Genomic DNA, 15,199 nt, shown 5'->3' with positions numbered 1-15,199 from the left:
AGTGTGTGTCCAGGAGTGGGGGGACGTCGAAGACGGGAGGCCCGGCAGGAAGCCTGGGACTGGGTGCACGTCACACTGAGCATCCTCAGCTGGACCTGTATCCTCTCAGAGTCTTGCCAGCCCCACCTTCATTCGGGCAGGAGGGTGGAGAAGAAGGGGCTTGGGATGATGGCCAGGGGCCCTGGTGGGCAGGGCAGGCCATGCATGGGAAGGGAGTGGCCCCTGTCTCAAATGCTTGTTCACACTCAAGAAATGCAGGCTGACGAGCCCCAGTGCTCCAGAGCAGCTGAGGACCTCCCTCGCTGCCCCACTCCAAGAAGGACCCTTGGTGATGACCAGGCCAGCTGAGAACCCCGCTTCCTGGCACCTTGCCCTGGCCCGTCTCCTTTTTAGTGCAAGAAAGACCTGAGTGTAGAGAACGGCCTCCAGCCAGAAGGCCCAGCAGGCAGAGCTGGGGCCCCACCATTCCCCACTCAAGGCCACAGCCTCTCTGGTGGCTGGGCCTCTGTACACACAAAGGGAACCTGCAGTTCCAGGGGAGGGCCCAGCCCTGGACAGCGGCTCCCTGAACACCACGCTGCATGCCTGCGAACCCTCACCTTGTCACTGAGGCTCCTGCCAGTGGCTCACCTGCAGCAGAGGTGGTTTCCCCTAGTCTGACGGTTTCCTGTGCTTGGTCACTGTGGGTGTGAATGCAGGGCCAGAGATGCAGCTGGAGGTTGGCAAGCTTGAGGGAGCGTGGCTTGGGCAAGGGTCCCTGGGAGTGCCCAGGGGCAGCAGACAACGGTCAAGACCTGTCCTCGGGTTCCAGAGAGCAGACCCAAGACTGGGCACCTAGTGGCCGTCCTCAGGCCACTGTTGTGCCAGCCCAGCCCCTGCAGTGGCCTCATGAACCCTCCCTGCCCTGGGTCTAGGTTTCTCTCTCGGAGGACAGAAGCACTTAGCTGACCCCAGACCTCCCAGAGGCACAGTGCCGAGGTGTGGCTCAGGTGCCCCCCACAGCCTGCCTGCGCCACCCCTGGGGCTTGGAGCCTGACGCAGCCTCCCCCAGAGAGCCGGGGTGCGTCCCCCTGAGATTAGCCACAAGGCTCGCACTGGCTCCTTTGCAGTAGTTGAGGACAGCCAGCCAAGGGCACAGGCGCCACCAGATTCAAGTCTTGAGGTCAGTGAAAGGAGGACACGGTGTCTTTCTTACCTTTGAGACTCAAATGAGGACTGTCGTGTGGTGCTGGGACCAGTGTGGAGGGACAGGAAAAGCTGCACGCTGCAGGGGACGAAGGTGAGGGCAGGGCTGGGATGGGTGGGGACGGAGAGGGTGAAAATCCCCTGGGTCAACTTAGGGCCACTGCGGACGACGCGCCCCAGCTCACAGCCCCCAGCAAGCACCAGGAGGGCGTCTGCCCAGGGCGGAGAGAACAGCCCTCGGCAGAATCTGTGGGTCTGCTTGAACAGAAGGACCAGCAACTGGTTTCAGGCTTAAATTTCCACACTGTCCCCCTTCTGAGACAACTGGGTGGCTCTGTGGCTCTCTCCCTGGACCCGATGCCCACCCTCTGCCTCTGGCAGAGAGGTACAGTCCAGTAGGAGAGAGACCCCGTGTTGTTTCTGTTTCCTTTTTTTTTTTTTTTCTTTAAATTCGGCTTAAGGCAAAAGTTTGGCAAAGCAAGTCTACATAAGGCCGCGTGGCAGGGGACCAGGGAGGAGGGGAGCCGCCCCACACACCGAGGCCTGGGCTTCCCCATACTCAGTGCCTCCTCCTGCCCCTGAACCCCAGAAAGAGGAGTTAAAAAAAAAAAAAGCAGTGTTTCAGGGATCGGCTGCAAGTGAACGGCAGGTGGAGAGGAAAGGAGAGAAAGGAGACCCCAGGGGACCCTGAAGGGTGCCCCTGAAGGTGCCCCTGGGGTCTGTCCGTCCGCTGGTCTCCCCCCCACACACAGGAAGCAGGTGGCGAGAGCCCGGGGGGGCGGGCGGGGGGCATCAGCACAGTGAGATCCGCCCGCTGGAGAAGGTAGAGTGGTTGTATTTGCTGAATGACCAACAGTGCGTTGGGTTTTGTCTGTGAGTCTAACCTAGCCAGGCGCCCTGGCTGTTACCGGTGCTTGGGTGGAATCACCACCAGCGGCTGCCCATACTTGGGCCGCCACATTAGGACCTGAGCGTCGTTGGCATTGGGCTTGACCAGGGCGCTGGGTGGGATGGGCTCGTTCTTGCTCAGGATTTTGGGCTGGTCCTGGGCAATGGGCTCCCGCAGCCTGGCGCGCTGGCCCAGGGGCCGGTTGGGGTTCACCTCAATGCTCAGCTGCATGCGCCAGTGCAGCGTCTGCAGGATGATCATGTCGTTGGTGGAGGTGTTGGTGGCCACCAGCCACGTGGTGAAGCTCTGGTCCCGGTAGATGTTGGTCAGTTTGGCCACGTTGCTCTCGCTGACCGGCACGGCCCACGTGACGCTGGGGTAAAAGTTGTCATTCATGCTGATGATGAACTTGGAGTCTCTCTTGGTGGGGCCCACGATGGTGCAGGTCTCTGTGGTGTTGCCGTACCAGGGGTAGTTCACCCCGTCCGAGTCGCTGATGGCCTCAATCTTGCCTTCCTGAAGGTCGGGGAGCTCCCAGCTGGACCTAGGACAAAGAAGGCCAGATCACTCACTCGGTCACTCAGCAAGGTTTTTCTTTGTCGTTGAAGTGGACCAGGCCCTGAGAATAGGATGGACACAGCACACCAGTGTCCTTTGACCCTGGGGCTTGCTGTCTAGGTGAGGGTCAGGTAGGAAACAGACATCCGATGCCAGCTGGGTGACCCCCAGGCAGGGCCACGTCCTGTGCCCCAGCACCATCTGAATCAGACTCCTCAGGGACCAACCCTCTGTCTTCAGTCCCACTCTGCGGTAGACCAGGCCTGATCCCAGCTGGGATTCAGAGAGGCTCTGGTTGCCCCTCCGTAACCAGGGCCTGCTGGTAGTTGGCAGTAATGACACAGACGTGCTCTGGCTGAGTGACTGGCTGAACGCAATGACCACAGAGCGGGGTCTCCACAGATACCAGAGGGACAGTGGCATGCAGCACAGCCCTGTGTCCTTGGTCAGGGTGGAGGCTGCAGACTCCCAGAGGACACAGCGTGTCAGGAGAGAAAGCAGGTTGGCAGCCCCTCCCACCTGCACCTGTGCCCCGCCTGTAGGGGCTGTAGGGGCTGTAGGGGCTGACAGGAGCCCACGGGCCAGCCAATCTAGAAATGATGCCTGACCCCTCTTGTGGCCAGTGTCTGACTCCTGGCAAACTGAGTCCTCTTCTGGGCTTCAGTGTTCTTCCCATGAAAGGGGGTGACTCCAGCCTTTCCCTGCCAATCAGCCCCCCTGGAGCCCTTCAGCTCTACCCTCCTCCCCTCTCACCCAGGCCAGAGCCGGCGCCGGGGGAAGTCCTGGGGCTGCAATGCCCCTTCCTCCCCACCAGCAACCCTTCTTCCTCTCCAGCTTGCCTCGAAGGGGCTGCAGAGACTGCTGGGCCCCTTTTCTGGAGCAACAGAACAAGAGGAAAACTGACAGGGCCCCTCCCAAAAGGCTGCCCTCTGAGGCCAGGAGGGAGGCCAGCCCTCAGTGCTGCGTGCTGACCAGTGATGCCCTGCTGCAACCACGGGCTGGGGAGCTGAGAGGACCGTCTGGGCAGATGCCCCTGGCCAGCACGTGGTCAGCCTACTTGCTTTTCTCTGCAGGGGCCCCTGAACGTAGTCTGGAACCCCCTGGGCTGTCAGTCTCAGCCCCCTTGGTGGCATGGGACCCTGGGCAAGTCCTGAAAGCCATGCAGTGGGGCAGGCAAGGCAACTTTTTCCCAGGAAATTTGGCTAAGTAGTGGGGCCCAGGCCCTGGGTCTGACCAGACTCATCCTGAAAAATGGTTTTAGTTTTGGTTTTCTCGTTAGTTTTTCGATGTGCTGGGCTGGGCTGGAACCCAGGACTCCTGCATGCCAGGCAAGGGCTCCACCACTGAGCCACACCTCAGTCTAAAGTGCAGGCAGCACACTGGCAAAGGCACTAAGTTCTGGCCCAGCCCTAGGTCACTTCCAAAGCGTCAATGGCCACTCTCTCTCTGGCCCCAGCCCCCTAAAGCCCAAGGCCTGGGTCAGTCACAGACAGGTGACAGCACCATGAGCCAGCAGGCAGCAGTCTCATACAGCACATTACTCAGACCCAGGACACTGCCACGTCTTCACCGCAGGGCCTGGGGGCGGGGAGTGTGGTCCAGGAGGCAGCCCCAGGGACAGGGAGCAACTCAGCCCAGCCACCAGCCCTGTGACCGCATGGCAGACCCCCTTCCGTCAGCAGCCTGTGCCTAACGATGCACTCCTGGAAGTGCCTGTGCAGTCAGTGGCTGTGGATGGAACCTTCTGGAGACTCTGGAGGGAGGCGCCAGCAGTGGCAGGCGTGCCTCCAGGACCAAGAGACCTGCCAGCCCTGATGACCAGACGCCTCTTCTGACCCTCATTTATGCTTTCAGATTACACACGCCCTTCAAGTGATGAGTTCCACACGGAGGGGCTGCACCCCAGGGGCCCGGGCCCACCCTACTCCACAGGCCCCTTCTCCTTTGCCTTCAGGGACCCTGACCCCTCCTGGTCTCCCAGCCTCCTGCGAGCTGTTAAAAACACAAATCTGGTTACACTGCCCTGACCCTGTTAAGCCAGCCAGGACCCCCGGGGCCCTAACCCCGTGGGGTTGAAGCCCAGAGCGCGTGCGCACACCACTCCCCGGGCTCGCGAGCCAGTGCCCGAGTCTCAGGGCCTCCAGTGCCCTGCCCCTCCTGTCTCGAAGCCTTCGACCAGGAGTAGTGTCCTCCGCCTCCTGTCCTAGTTAGTAGGTACTCGCCGCTCAGCTCTGGGGCCACCATCCCAGAGATGCTGCCCCGACCCTCCCCATGGGCCAGGTGGCCTCGGTCAGCGCTCAGTGCCATCAGATTCCCTTCCTGCTGCTTCCTGGCACACACATGAGGGTGATTAAATAATTATGCCATCATTTGTGGGCAATCTCTTCCCCAGATGGACCACAAGGGCAGAGAGGGCAGGGACCAGGTCTGCCCATCACCACACAGCCAGGAAGCATCCCAGAGCCTGGCCCAGAGTCAGGAAGGACAAACGCTTGTGGCCTGACCGAGGACTGTCAGTGACAGTCTCTCCTTGGGTCCTGAACCCCACAGGGGTCTCCATGAGGAGTGTCAGGCACCCCGAGTTCCTCAGAGCCTCTGCTCCCCTGAAGAGCTGCAGGTGGGATCACCACCAGCAGGATGGGCTGTCACCACAGTAATGTGGTGACAGCGGGTGCCATTCACACAGATGTGCCAGATGCCACATGTACTCTGGGGATAGACTTAATGAAGTTAGAGGCCCAGTTCAAGGTCACACTCCTGGGAAGGGTCCAGCTAGAGCTCACAGCATGAGCCTGGGCTTACCCATACTCAGGCTCCAAGCAGCACGCCTGCCCAGTGCGAGTCTGAATGAGGCAGAAAGGCTGCCACAGGAGGCTGGCGATGGGGGAGGCTGCTCCCGAGGGAGCCTCGACTGGCAGTGGTGGAGGGTCACCTGAGGGGTGACCTCAGCTCAAGGCCTCAGGTGGAGCCACCAGCCAGTAGCCAGCCCAGACCCTCCAAGGCCTTGAGGACAGGGGTGACTTTGCCACCTCTGTGACCTCTACCAGGCCGACAGGTGCACCCCTTTCCAGACTTCTGAAGAACAGGACAGATGAGGGTTCCAGGCCGTCCTCACAGTGTGCATCAACAGGAAGTGGGTGGTGAGCGGGGCCTGGGCTTTCTCCCCAGCTGGCGCAGGGCCCTCCAAGCCCCCAAGGGCCCTGCCTCCTCCCTTTGTTCAGGGTCCCCGTCCTGACTCCACAGCCAGAAGACCAGAGGGCTCTCTGTGCCAGGCTGAAAGTTCACCAATCGCTGGGTTTCTCCCTTCATTTTGGTCTCATCTACGCGTCTCCTGCATGCTTATTCATTTAACTCTTCCCCTTAAAATTAATCACTTTTTAAAAAGTGCAACTACATTTAGTCTCTCCTAGGAAGCGCCTCTGAAAGGACAGGTTGCACATGTGGAGATATGGAACTAGACCTGCTTTCTAACGCACATCACACACGTTGCTGGGCCCACAGCTCTCCTGCCCAGCCCTGGTTCCAACCATCCACCCAGGCCTGATTGGAATTTAGGGATTATCTCACCTGGTCCCCAAATGTGCAGAGTTTATAATTTGGTAAAATTTGCAAAGTATTCATTCTGGAAAAGTTGCACAACTTTACAGAAACTGAGGCCAGGAGCCAGCCCCCTTGCACACTGGACTAGGATCCAGGTGCCCCACCTGTGGTGGCCTGGGGGCTCTGACCTCCCAGGCCCCCAGAGCTTGCTCACAGCCAGGGGAGGGCGCTAGAGGTCCCCCCCCTCAGGCCCTTTGCTGAGGCTCCCCAACAACAAACCCCACTCCTTCCGGGGCAGCCACCCTCTTCCTGCCCACCCCACCCCTCCTAACCCAGGCCACAGCCCTGGACCCGACTGGGACAGGAAGACCCACAGTGCTTGTTTAATTTTAGCTTTCGGTTATAAAATATGTACTTTTTTTTTTTTTTTTTTTTTAAAGCAAGCCCTAAAGAAGTGTATAAAGTGAAAACCAAAAGCCATCTCTTCCTTGCCCTTCTGCCCCAGCGAGGCCACTCACCACGCTCCGTCCCTAGGCCTTTCTCTGAATGTCCCATGTCTAGTGTTTTCTTTATAACATATTGTCTTGCAACTCCCCTTCAAACGCAGCGGTATAACATCACGTTCCCGCCCGGTGGGACACCTCCAAGTCCACCCAGCGGCCCCTCACACTTCCCCCTGTAGACAGACCATGCTCCCTGCGGAAGGACACTGGGGTTGTCGGGGTTTTCGCTGCGTGAACAGTGCTGAGTTTGCATCCCTGCACATCCATCTTTCTGTCCCCACCCCTACATGCACGCACCTGCTGACTCCTCAGTGTGTACTTCCTGGATGCCCCCGTGAGCCAGGCCCAGTTGGGGCACAGGGGTCTGTGAGCCAGGCTCCGGCAGGGCACCCCAGCTGAAGGGCGCGAGATCTGAGTAGCCAGCCCTCCCGGCAGACCGCCTGGACGGTACTCCCACTGACCGAGGCACGCTGAGCTCTTTCATTTTCGCCCGATCTGACCAGTAACAAAGGACCTCAGTATTCTGTCATCTCCCCGATGACCCTGGCTGTCTCGCACACTCCCGCAGCAGCAGCTTTTTTGTTTCCAGGACTCGGGAGGTGGACAAGGGCTGGAGCCACTGCTTGGCCAGGGCTGGTCCAGGGGGAGTTCTCTCTGGGCCAGGCCATCCCTCACCACTTCCTCCCACCCCAAAGCCTCCACACAGGGACTTCCCTCTCCCACCCACCCCGCCCTTGCCTCCGCCAGGGCCCAGCAGATGTGGGGAGGCCGCCTTCCGGTCACAGAGAGGAAGCCTCGTCCTCAATTGTTCTGTGCAGAGCCTGAAGCACAGGCCCAGGCTTCAGGAAGAGGCCATGTGGTCAGCAGGGACATTCCTCCAGGCCCCTTAGATCTGTGTCCTGAAGCCTCCTCTGGCAGGCCCTGGCAGGTCTCAGGCGGAGGCTGCAGCCTCATCCTAAAACGAGGCCCTCCTGAGGTCCTGGGGAGCACCCTCTGAAGGGGAGCCCATGGCAGCTGAGCTCCCCCCACTCAGCATCCCTCCTCCCTGCCCACCCTGCCCCACCAGCCCCTGGAACCCCGTGACAGCAGGTGCCAGCACACATGTGGGCCAGAAAGACCCAGGAGCCTCAAGGGCCTGGCTCTCCTGCCACAGAAGGGTGTGGGAAGCCCAGGACAAGGGATGGGCGGCAGACTCAGTGCAGCAGCCTTTAGCCCGCTCTCTGCCAGGTGGTGCAGAATGATAACCCGTTACTAGTAATCCAGATTCACAGTGACAGACCGCTAGCCGTCATGGAGGAGGAGCTCCTGCACCGGGGGCGCTCTGAGCACCTGCGGCCGGTCTTCTCCCTAAGTCCTCCTGCAGGGAGGAGCAGGCGTTCCCATTTCACAGATGGAAACTGAGGCTCTAAAAGGTTAAGAGACTGACCTAGGGCCTGGGGCTAGACCCACCTGTTGCCGAACATGGGTACAGGGCACTGTCAACCCAAAGGGACCCTCCATTTGAACTGCTCTCCTCTCCTCACCCCCAAGGCTGCCCGATGGCAGAATCCTGAGCCATATGGCTCCTAGCCTTGGCCTTGGATGTGGGCCAGGCTCCCTGGGGGCTCCAGAGAAGGGCAAGCTAGGGACAAGGCGAGTGTCTCCCACACAGGCGAGAAACTGTGACTTGTCACTTAGAAGGCTCTACGCCAGCTGACAGGTGGCAGTTGAGGAATTGCGGAGGACGGCTGTGGAGGCAGGTGTCTCCAACAGTCTGGAGAGGGGCTGGCTTTTAAAGCAATGTGGGTTGGACCCAAAACCATATAGAATCTCTCGAGCTGGCACGGGGAAGCGCCATTTCCCAGCTCTCCGTGAAAGTCGGGGCGTTGCTGAGGTGGCAGCTTTGGTATTTATTATTCCATTTCAAACACTTCTAACCCAGAATCTCATTCTAAAAAGTTCACCTCCTGGCTTAGAGATTAATTTCCAGCAGGGATAACGTTGGGGGCATGATGGATTTCGGCTAAGTATTTGGAATTAATATTTTGAGCACAAACCCATTTGTGAAGAACAGAAGCCCTGATGGAGGCTTGGCCACCTGGCAGGCAGTCCCCTGCCCAGGCCACTGAAGCCCAGGGCCTGGGTTTCACTGTAGTGATTCCAAGTGTCTGGGTTGGATCCAGTGGTTCTCAACTAGGGTGATTTGGCACCCCTCCCAGGAGACACTGGGCCACGTTTGGGGATCTTTGTGCTTGTCACATCGGGTAGGGGTGCTACTGGCATGGAGTGGGCGTGATAGGAGACGCTGCTTGGTTTCTCCCTCTGCTCAAGCCCCCCAACCCCTGGCATGAAGCTGCACCCCACTCTGGCTCAGGCAAGGAGCAGGGACAATGCTGGGCTGGTAGCAGCTTCTGGTCTACCTCACTGACTCCACGCTCCACTCTCCCACGCTGCACCTGAGGCTTAAGACTCAAAAACAGTAGTTATCGTAGGAAGTCTCAGATGGGGAAAATGGGGAGGCTCTTCTAAATCCCAGGTAAATGCTTCTATTTATTTTCAGGAGGCTTCCAAGAGCCCCTCAACTTCTCAGGGCACAGGGTGAGCACAGAGCACAGCAGGGCCCAGGAACCGGGGGCCTGGCAGTTCCAGCTCTCCTTCCATTCTGTTGACTAGTGATAAAAAGTTGGGCAGCCTCCTACGCTGTCGCCTGCCCCCGTCCTCCCCTTGAATCCTCACAGCAGCCTCCGGGGAGCTCTCTCCTTATCCCCATGTGCAGAGAACAGGGAGGACTTCCACGGCTGCCCCGGAGCCACCACCCGGGGACCTTCTGCAGCCCAGTGCTGCCCCTCCCAGGGAGCCGCATGCCCTCCCCTTCCCCAGGGCTGGTCCTACCCGACACCAGGGCACCCAGGGAGAATGCAAGGAGACAGGCGCCCCAGAGCAACAAAACCGTAAGGGCAATGGAGAGACAGAAAATGGCTTTAGCCACTTAAACCATCACCTGACCTGAGCTATTTTTAAATTTTTAAAGTTAGGGTGTAGTCCCTGTGTAAAAGAGGAAGACCTGGTAGTAGTTGACATCTGTCCCAACTCTAGTTTCAGCCAAAATCCTCAGCTTTACAAATACTGTCACTCACTCCCATCCAGTAGAATCACAATCACAGCAATGCCAAAGGACAGCTGCCTACACTGAGTGTCCACTCGGCTTGGCTGAGCGCTGACTGCTTGACAAAAGTCGTCTTGAGTAGTTCTCCAAATAATCCATGGGAGGGGGCTATGTTTAGCCCCAGTTTGCAGAAAAGCAAAACCAAGGCTCAGAGTGACTAAGGAACTCGCCTAGGGTCACATCCCAGAGTCTGGCCTCCCGCCCAGGTCTGCTTGACCGCAGAGTCCGAGTTGCACGAGGTTGTCTAACCAGGAACCAAGGACTGGCACAGTAATGGTGAGGTTGCCCAGCTCCCTCTCAGCCTGGCTGAACAGAAATCAGGCAAGAAATTAGGCTTAGCCAGAAACCCCCGAGGGAAACCTTTGTTTGTCGACAACTGTCCCGGATGCTTTGCAAAGCCAGGCTGAAGCCTTCTTAGGAAAGGTCCTCCCTGAGTAACCAAGAGTCACGTTTTCCTTCCTGGAATGGAAGCCAGCCCCCGACCTAAACCGCATTAATAGCCTCTCTTATGAAAGGAAGAACTAGTGAACGGAGACCAGGTTGCTGAAGGGATGCCCACAAGTGTCTCCATGGGCCCTGTGTACCCCACAGTCTTCGGGAAATCACAGTTACAGCCCATTTTTAAATTTACCACAATCATCCTGCTTCCCTTAGAACCTAGAGTTGCTAAGTGGACAGGGCACGCAATTTGTGCCCAACCGTCTGCAGCCCTCCTAGCCCATGGACGATAGTCCATCAGTGATGGGCTCCAACACTGGGGGAAACTCGCCTCTTCCTCACCTGCAGAGCTGGGAAGTAACGCTCCCTGGGGTGGGTGCTGAGAGAGGGCTATGGGACTGTGTCCAGGGACAGTCATGGGCATCAAATCGGCAGCCTGCCCCTTGGGGCTCACCTAGATCCCACAAAGGTCCTCATGCTCAGAAACAACTTTTGCACAGCCCTGTTCCAGGGTGACCAAGTCAAGTCATTTCCCCTAAGAGCATCTCCAGCTGCCCTTTCTACCCTGGGATGGCTATTTCTGGGTCAAGGAACATGCCAGAACAAGGACCACACAAACATTTCAGAGACCAGGCTGCAGGGAAGAGACCAGTGGGCTCCTTAGCCATTCCTAGTTAGTTCTCCATTGGAGGGACAGCAGATGCTGACACTGCTAATGCCTGGGAGGCAGAGAGCTTCAACCAGGTTTCTAAAGCTAAGGACCCTCTCTCAACACAAGGCCCCTTGCAATGTCAAAATGTTCCCAAGCACCCCCCCAGGGCCTGATGTGTATCTGAAAGCACAAGTTCAGGCCCAACCAGAGGGCTCCAGAGTCCAGCACAAGGGGCAGAGCAGTGGCCTCTCTGATGACCCCTGACGGCCCTGACACTCTTCAGGCAAATGGAACACTTGTTTGCTAAAAGAGGCCTAGGGAGGAATGTGGCTCTATTTCCTTGGCATCTTGGAGGGAAGGACAGGAACCCAGGGGGCAATGGCCAGTAGGTCCTAGAGCCATGTTTCCTAGTCTGGATCAACAAGTAAACCCTGCAGGGAGTCACCTGGCCCAAGACCATGCAGAAGCCACTTCCACAGCTGGCTAAAGCTTCCCTCTGGCCAGGGGAGGCCCCCTCCTTGGGAATCTCTAACCCACTCCTCCCATCCCCAGGCCTCCAAGCTGACCCCCACCAGCAGCCCCCAAGCTGGGTCTTGAACAGTACTCACATGCCCTGCTCTCCGTACTGGTTGTAGAACTCCATGTGGCTGCATGCCTGAATCCAGCCAACAATCCAGGTCTCTTTCTTGGGGATGGGCGGCATGACCACCTGGGCCGAGGCCCGAAAGTGGGGCGTCCGGTAGCGGAGCACCACACTGGAGGACTCATCAATGCTGGTGGGGATGGGGTCTATAGAGGCTTTCACATCAATCACGGTGATCCCTTCCCGGAAGACTCTGGCTTTGCCTCCGATGCTCTGAATACAGCCCATGGCACACAGAACCACTCTAATCTCCAGGGAAGGCCAGCAGTCCCAGAGAAAACAGGGCATTGAAAGGATGGAGGCTGCGGGACCCAGTGCAGAGGGGAGGTGCAATCCAATCTCAAACCTCAAAACTGATATCCATAGGATAGAAAATTCACTGGGTCCAGGGGATTTGCATATCACTACCTTGGGCCTGTTTATAAATAAGGATTCTGCTGCATCTCAAGAGCCCTAGGCTCTCTCTTCTTCTCCTAGCAGTGGACAAAAATCACCGATATTCTTTGGGTTAAAAAAAGAAAAAGTTTGGAGTTTAGTGGATAGGCATGTTGTTCTGACTTCCAGCCCTTCCGGGCCTCACACGCGGGGACGGCAGCTCGGAGACTCTCCCTGAAGTCTTCGGAGGAAGCAGGCGAGCGCTGGCAGACACATAAATAAGGAAGGCTCGGTCCCCGCGCGGTCGCGCCACCCTCGTTGCAGAAGACCGACTTCCTGCCCTTCTGCCTTCCGCACGCGCTCCCCGGGGCACACGCGCCCGCCCGGCGGGGCCCAGTCAATTGAAGAGCGGTTTCCGTTCACTCGGCCGAGGTCTCGGCGCCCCGGGGCTGGGCGCCCACCCGCGGCTCCCGGGAGGCGCGCTCCGGGCTCTGCGCTCGCCGGGTCCCCGTCGGCGCCCGCTGGCGGGCGCGCCGCGTGCCCCTCGCCGCTGTCGCTGTCGCCGGGGGCAGCCGTGCGGGGCCCCGGGACTGCGCTCCGGCCGCCGCCGCCTGGTTCGCCGCGGCCACAGAGGACCTGCGGGAAGGTGGAAGGGATAGAGCGTCAAAGTTGAGCCGAACTTTGCTGCGGGGGGCGCGCGTGGGCGGCGACGCGTGTGCGCGGGGCGCCGGCTGCGGAGCTGACGGAGCGGCTCTGGGCGGTCTCCCCGGAGGCGGCGGCCCCCCCGCCAGCCCGTCAGTGGCGGCCGCACGACCGCGCGCTCCAGCGAATAATCGCCGCCCGTGACATCTCCGCTGACACCCTCGCGGCCCGGGGTGAGGTGGGGGGCGACCCGCTGCCACTGCAGCGAGCCTCCAGGACTTGCCAGCCCTAGCACTGCCTCCGGCGCCTCGTCGCCAGCGCCGGGCGCCCCTTCTCCGCCCGGGTCCCTCTAGTCCCCTGGGGACGCAGTCCTAGTCCCCAGACCAGTCTGATCGGGAGCGCGCTCCTTCTCGGGCGGGGGTCGCGGGACCCCAGGAGGGCGCAGTGCCCCCGCCCCGCCGCGTTGGGCACTCCTGTCCCCACTCCCCTACCGCTAGCGGCCCCAGAACCCCGCGCGTCGGGCGCGCTAGCCACTGCCGGGGAACTTTGGCGCGCACGCCCCCACCCGGGCAGCGCCGCCGACTCACCTGCCCCTGGGGCCGCTCCGCGCGCCCGGGTCGCCGCCCTCCACGCGCCCCGACCCCGCCGCCGGCACGTTCTCGGGGCGCCCCCGCCCCCTCCCCCGGGCAATGTCCCTCGGTTCTCTCTACTTGGGTCTGAGCCGGCGTCGGCGCCCCGGGCCCTCCTGTCTCGGGGCTGCTGGGGGTGGCCGGGGGCGGAGGGCTGAGGCTCGGAGCTCTCTCGCCCCCACCCCACGCGCCGCCCTTATTTTATGATCATTGTGAGCGTGCTGTCGCCGCTCAGCCCCGCCGCCGCGCCGCAGCCGCCTGGCGCGCCCCGCGCTGCCTCGCGCTGCTGCAGCATCGGAAAGGCAACCAGGTCAAACTTTGCAGAAACTCGGCCCCTGCGCCGGCCTGGCCCCCGCGTCCGCCCGCAGCCGCCGGCCCGAGCGCAGCCGGCACACAGGGACCGCCACCCGCTCGCCCGCCCCGCGGGGATGCAGGTCCGCAGGCGGCGGCGGCGGGCGGGCGGGCGCCGCCTCCTCCTCCTCCCCGCCCGCCCGGCTCTCCACCCGCGCTCCCGCACACAGCGCGCCCTCCTCCTGGTAATCCCTCTCTCCCTGTCTTCCCCCCTTCTCCCGCTTTGCAGCTGCTGGGGGAGCTGAGTCTCTCCTTGCAAAAACGACATTTCCTTTTTGTCTATCCTCGGGAATTCTGGGTAGTGTAGTTCCGCGTCTGTCTTGGGTCCAGGGGGCTGCTCCCCGTGCCCTTTGACCTCTATAGACCAGAGACTTTCCCTGGCTCAGGGCAATTGGAGAAGGGCTAAATGGCCTTGGAGATCCAGGCCTCGGGGGATTAGTGGCTGCGTGGAAACCGGGGCTCTGTGAGGCTCCAGGGCTAGAAGGTTGGGATTGAGGGGGCAGAAGTTGCTTCCCATTCTTCCCTCCAGTGCTGGACCACTAGCATCCTGAAAGGTGGGGCTCCAGCTGGGTGAGAAGTACTACACAAGACTCATCAATCCACCAACCACCAGCCACCTTGGGTAAGGAGGCCTGTTAGATGTGTACTTCACATAGGAGTATCACCCAGTGCAGATTAGGAACCTGCCCAAGGCCTCACTATCCCCACTCAGATGGACCCCAGGGATCTGAGTCAGGTTTCAAAAGAGGACTGTTCCTGAACAGCACTGGGAAAGCAATGAGTCTTTCCAAGGGACCACATGCCAGCAGCCCCTCCTCTATCTTTCAACCCCAGGGAAAGGCCAAATGATTTGTGACATCAGAAAACCTTGCTGCTAAGTACAGTCACACACCCACCTCCACTACACCCCATGATTCTGACTTCCACAGATATTCATAGCAGGGTGCAGGACAGGTGGTTCCTGCCAGACCCAGAACATGTCAGGGTTCTGGTCATTTGGGGGACTTTTGAAGGAGGGCCAGACAGACTGAGTGATCTATCTCCCTGCAGCACCAGCTGAGTCACAGAGCAGGAAGTAACTAGTTAAAGTGGCTGCTGGCTTTCCCCGAGCCACATCCTCACCTTAGCCATTGCCATCGGCCTGTGTCCCTGGTCTAGTGAAGGGGTCATTCTTCTCCAGTTCAATGAGTTGGTAGCTTATTCCTAGTCCTTATTCCTAGACTCAGACCAAAATTGGCAGGTAGCTGAGCCAGTGCCACGGGGTTGCCCTCATGGACTGTCTGACCACATGGCAGAACCCCGGTCAACACACAGGTTCCCTAGAGACCCAGTATGAACTTTCATTTCTGGGAAGAAATCTTCTCTGGCCTCTTAACCCACAGTGACCTCCCTCACCATGAACTTGGGGCTCCCACGAAACATTCCCCACCTCTGAGACTCCCCACGCTTTCAACACCTTCTACCCATATGATCATCATTATTGCATTCTGTTCATATGTAAGGAAGATATTAACTTTTAGGACATGCATCTCATCTCCCATCACCCAACACCCCAAGTGCCTGAAACAGCAGACTCCACTGGCCCAGCTGTTCCTCCAGGGCAGGGATGCTGTCCTGGCCAAAAGTTCAAGGCGGCTCCGCCCATTTTG

The 15,199-nt window shown here is 59.5% G+C and overlaps 1 protein-coding gene across 3 annotated transcripts; it reads right to left on the bottom strand.

Annotated features, from left to right (window-relative positions):
• Nucleotides 1-1,073: 1,073 nt before the first annotated feature.
• Nucleotides 1,074-13,715, bottom strand: Fam78a (family with sequence similarity 78 member A). Of its 3 annotated transcripts, XM_076845232.2 has the most exons (3): nucleotides 13,158-13,715; nucleotides 11,519-12,564; nucleotides 1,074-2,618 (listed from the first exon to the last, which is right to left on the bottom strand). In XM_076845232.2, exons 2-3 carry the CDS (start codon nucleotides 11,839-11,841, stop codon nucleotides 2,090-2,092), a joined length of 852 nt encoding a protein of 283 aa, XP_076701347.1. In that variant the 5' UTR covers nucleotides 11,842-12,564; nucleotides 13,158-13,715; the 3' UTR covers nucleotides 1,074-2,089. The 3 variants fall into 3 exon arrangements, with proteins under 3 accessions (XP_076701347.1, XP_076701348.1, XP_076701349.1); XM_076845233.2 differs by lacking the exons at nucleotides 11,519-12,564; nucleotides 13,158-13,715 and adding an exon at nucleotides 7,137-7,343; XM_076845234.2 differs by lacking the exons at nucleotides 11,519-12,564; nucleotides 13,158-13,715 and adding an exon at nucleotides 6,973-7,121.
• Nucleotides 13,716-15,199: the final 1,484 nt, after the last annotated feature.

The sequence above is a fragment of the Callospermophilus lateralis genome, chromosome 2, assembly GCF_048772815.1.
Source record: "Callospermophilus lateralis isolate mCalLat2 chromosome 2, mCalLat2.hap1, whole genome shotgun sequence".
NCBI classification, from domain to species: Eukaryota; Metazoa; Chordata; class Mammalia; order Rodentia; family Sciuridae; genus Callospermophilus; species Callospermophilus lateralis.
This window is presented reverse-complemented; position numbering and strand designations above follow the sequence as displayed.